At 36.5% G+C, this 4787-nt stretch overlaps 1 protein-coding gene across 1 annotated transcript in view; it reads left to right on the top strand.

The window, feature by feature from the left end:
* ccl20a.3 (chemokine (C-C motif) ligand 20a, duplicate 3) overlaps positions 1–551 on the top strand; it is a 1629-nt gene extending 1078 nt beyond the window's left edge. The window contains exons 3-4 of the mRNA XM_014021706.1: positions 111–188; positions 288–551. Of these exons, the coding sequence (XP_013877160.1) occupies positions 111–188; positions 288–342 (133 nt within the window). The 3' untranslated portion in view covers positions 343–551. The remainder of the gene's footprint in view (positions 1–110; positions 189–287) is intronic.
* The last annotated feature ends 4236 nt before the right edge of the window (positions 552–4787 follow it).

The raw sequence follows: 4787 nt of genomic DNA, 5'->3' as shown, positions 1-4787 counted from the left end.
TGTGTGTGTGTGTGTGTGTGTGTGTGTGTGTGTGTGTGTGTGTGTATATATATATATATGTGTGTGTGAATTTACCATCAATAAGTTAATTCACTCTTGTTTCTTTAAAGTTTCCACCTAAAGAGTGGCAAAAAATGCTGCACTGATCCTGCTCTGGACTGGGTGATGGACTATGTCAACCGCATCAGGTGAGATTCTTCAGGAGTAAAAAAATAAATAAATAAAACTCTGATATTGCAAACATAAAGAAAGAAAAACAACAAATTATTGATCTGCTCTTGTTACAGATACGAAGCCCAGAAAGTTCATCAGAACGCTCAGTCTCCCATCAAGAAGCACTGATGTGAATTTTCTCAGGTTTATCGTGTTTCACAGGAGCATCTTCCTGTTATGTAATATAATGAAGATCAGTTTGAAAAGCTCACGGCTGATATATTAATTTAAAACTTATTAAATAACGATGTTACCGGCTCAGTTTTAAGAGCACTGTCAATATTATTTTTCTATGAAATACTTTGTTGTTAAATTTAACCCTATTAAAGCTTTTTTAAGAAAAAAAATCATCTGTTTTGTGAGTTTGTTTTATGCAAGATATGGTGTGAAAGTTTTACATAACACTTAAGTTTCTTATTCTTCTACGGAGCCAGACTTTTTGAAGAATTTTCAAAGTTTTTGTTTGGGCATCTTCTCAAAGCAACCTTTCATAAAAARCATAATTTCATCTCACTTTTTTGATCTCATTCTACAAAAAGTAGCAACAGCAGCTCAGCTTAACTAAAACTAAGCTTTTGAGCACGAACAAGGTGGTTCTAAACCTGAAACACATGAGATGTTTGTTTTATGTGTTTCACTTAATTTTGCATCTCACCTCCAAATCAAATTCTAGTGAACCGGTAAGTTGCTGGCTGAGATATGGAAGTTTTTATTGTGCAAAACTTTTAGTTAATTTGAATTGAACTTAAAATGAAAACTGATCAAGTCTGCGTAACTTTGGACTGAATGGGAGTGATTTTTTTTAAGAAATCAAGAACAAGGGTAGTAAAATCACAAGTTTGCACCCAAAAAAAAAAAAGAAAGAAACCCTGTGCCATGTCTGTATTAGGGACAATATACATTGAGCTTTTATATAAAGCTTTATGCTGTATCTAAAGCTCCAGACATCAGTGACTCAGTTGGAAGAGCTGTTGCCTCTCAGCAAAGTTGCAGGTTCAAATACTCGGCCCGGGACCTTGCTGGGTARAGTTTGCATGTTTTCTCCGTGCATGTAATGGTTTTCTCAAAATATGAATGTTAGGCTAATTGGTCATTTAAATTGTCCCTATGGTGTGAGTGAGACAATGAGTGGTTGTTTGTCTGTATGTGTCCCTGTGATGGACGGCTCTGTGATGTCCGGGTGTACCCCGCCCCTCGCACAGTGACGGCTGGCTATGGGCACCAGTGACCCTGAAAGGAAGAAGCGGGTTAAGATAATGGATAGATGGATCCACACGTGCACACTTATTGACTTTCCACACTTACTTTTGCTCTTTGTTACAGAAATATGCAATAATCTCTACTAATCCTCTCCAATTAACATATAAATTGCAAATCGAAGCCATCTGCTGTGGCTGACTGCTTAGTGAAGTTGTTCTGGTTCARTCCTCTGTTTCATCTGGTCCCAATYGTGTCTGTGGGAAAGACACAACCGGTGCATGGCAGCCCCCTTTTCTGTCAGYGTGGCCGTGGACAGCTGTGGCTACAGTGTAGCTTACCACCATCAGTGTGTTAATGACTGAAGTGTGAAGGGCTTTGGAGTCCGTTGGGACTTGATAATGAGAGAAGTTCAAACCATTTACCATCAGCTCCTCAGTGCAGACTGCTTCAGTCTAATCAGGATCATTATGTTAACATGATGTCAMAATGCCTGTCAGTAAAATCACCTTTGCCTCTCAGAAAGGTGAGAAAAATTATGACTAAGATGAGACAAAAAGTCTGTGTCAGTCCTAAAGGGGGTTTTGATGAGCAAACACAAACAAAAAGGAAGAAACAACAAAAGTGGCCAACGTCTGATGGGGGAGTTGTGGGGTTTGAGTTCACAATGAAACATGTTGCAGTTTATTTACGGTTTGTTGCGTTTTCTCGCCTCTAAATCTGATCTTCACATCTTGTCGCTGAAATAACTGCATGTTTTGCTTGTTTTTTTCAAGTCACCACTTGACAGCCACAGGTTTGTCACACGGTGCTGAAACTATACATCGGTTGATTTGTAAAAGGGTGTAAATAATCMGTCTTTTCAAATCTCTCTAAAAACACAAACAAAACAAAACCAAAAAATTACCAGTGCACAGAGATATAAGTGTTCAGTCACACGTGAATTAATTGGTTTGTTTCCAAAAATAAACATTTCCTCCAAACCATAAAAGTAAAATGTCCCTTGAGGGCCAACAGTAGATGTTAGATTAATTTCTTCTAGGTACTGAAATAAAAACAAACATTTTCAATCCTGAGGCAAATGAAGTTTATTTACTTGTTTCTGATAAAGAAAGCTGCAAATGTTCCAATGAAAAAAAAAGAGGTAAAAAGCAAATTCTAAGTGTTAGAGATCTGAAGGTGAATCTAACTGTTTTACTCATGAGGAAAGTTGATCCGGAGTGATTACTGCAAACCTGACATGCAGGAAATGATCAACTCTGGTGATGCAACGCTCAGGTTAGGTCAGAGGCCAGAGTTTGTTTTTGTTGCATGAAGACAAGACTTTATTGTTATTCTGTTACTGATACTTTTTTAAAAAATCTTCTTTTGTTCTTAATCTATTCACTTTTCCAGTCTTTCAAGCTCACGCTGAACAATACGCTGCCATGGTCAGGAAAAACAATGGGACTGAAACAGTAGAAAAACCTGAACAGATATTGACCAAGACGTCTTATAATAATGCAAAAAACAAAAAGAGCTGCGTTTTTTTATAGTGGCGGTTTTAAAAGTTTAATCTTTTGCACAGCGATTAAATTGAACAAATGATTGTCGCCTTTCTGCTTTAGCAGAAAGCAGCTTAAGGAACGTGCTTACTGGTAGAAGTGCTTCCTTATTGACTTCCTGTCATAAAATTCCACCCCTGGGGATTTTGCATCATGTGGCCAAACCAGATTTAAAAAAAAAAAACCGAGCTTTGAAAACCTGGCCTGCATTATCTTGGAGAACTTGTTGTAGAAAACGTTTCAGTGACGAAACAGAACTGGCATTTCCACTTTGAGACAAAAGCTGCTGGATCAACGTTCAGATAAGCTGCAGACATTTAGGAAGTTGTTTTACAGAAGTTCACAGTTTAGATATGGAGTGTTTTATTAACGGGGTTTTTTTACTAATTTTTTTTTATCTCAATCTCACGTGTTCTAACACGTTGTTCTTGATTCAACATATCTTTTAATCTGCAGCACAGTCAGCGATAAAACGTGGAAATTTCTTAAATACACGTAGACGTACGCTGAAAATATGTATTTTTTGTGCTAGCGTTAATAAATTACTTGTTAGGACTTAATCAAGAACTGTTTTAAAGTTTTTCARTAGTTCCAACTATGTTTTTTATATACATGTGTGTAAAATCTGTGTCTGTTAGCAAAACATCTCATGAACCGCAGGACAAATTTTAACAAAACTTGCCTGAGGTAATTGTTGAAGGTACATCAACAAGTGATTAACTTATGATGACAGTTCAACTCATGAAGGCTGCCACCTCACTTGAAAAAACACAAATATGGTTATAATTTAGCCATTTTTACAGATATTGACATATATGTGGTAGTAGCTGAGACTGATTACCAAACACGGACCTTAACCACAAAAAAAAAAAAAAAGGCTGCAAGATTAAAATGAATCTTTGCTCTGAGTTGTTTATTATCCTGTCAGTTTGCTGGAAGACTCAGAAACGTGATTAGAGACGGTGTRAGTGAGTCCATGTGGCCATGATGGAAGAAAAAAAAGGTGGATGATGAAACGACAGCATGAAAGGAAATGAGAGAGAGAACTCCCTCTGCTGTCAAACAGAAACAGCTCTGCAACATCTAAACTGATTCTGATCATGATGAACAAAAACTAAATCAGTAAACATCAAATACTGACCTCACTGAACACAAGTATTTTAAGACCACATGCGTACATAAAGTAGGGCTACTCAACCGGTGGTCCACGAGCCTCTTTTGACCTGCAAGTGATTTCAGTCTGGTTGTTTTTTGAGTTCAGAAAATAAGTTTATTATTATTGTATTTTTTTTTTTTACTTCAATGACAAATAAATGGTAAACGGACTGTACTTATGTAGTTCCTTTCTTTGCAGTCTGTGCCCTCACTCACACACTCTACTACATGTTTCTACAAAGTTGATCTAAATCATTATAATCAGTGCTGAAATCCAGCGGTTTATATAACTAAGTACATTTACTTTGTTACAGTATTTAAGTAGTTTTTTGAGGATTTGTAATTTTACCAGTTATTTTTTTTAAATAGCTACTTTTACTTACATTTCAAAGCTATAATTTATACTTTTACTTCTTTACTTTAAAATGTAACACCTAGTGACTCGTTACAAAATTAAATATGTTCAAACTCATCATGAAAGAAGATGTTTCTGCACTCTAAAAAAATGAAATGTTGAATTTACTCAACAAAGTCATGTCAACTGGCTCCACTAAGACTAGTCGAGTAAAATGAGCAAATACCTGGCTTAGTGGAACCAGTTTGGTTCAGTTTATTTCTTGGAGATAGAGTGTGTGTGTGTGTGTGTGTGTGTGTGTGTGTGTGTGTGTGTGTGTGTGT

This window comes from Austrofundulus limnaeus, unplaced genomic scaffold (genome assembly GCF_001266775.1).
Source record: "Austrofundulus limnaeus strain Quisiro unplaced genomic scaffold, Austrofundulus_limnaeus-1.0 Scaffold3, whole genome shotgun sequence".
Classification (NCBI taxonomy): domain Eukaryota; kingdom Metazoa; phylum Chordata; class Actinopteri; order Cyprinodontiformes; family Rivulidae; genus Austrofundulus; species Austrofundulus limnaeus.
Note: the sequence above shows the minus strand (reverse complement) of the source record. Positions and strands in the feature narration are given on the sequence as shown.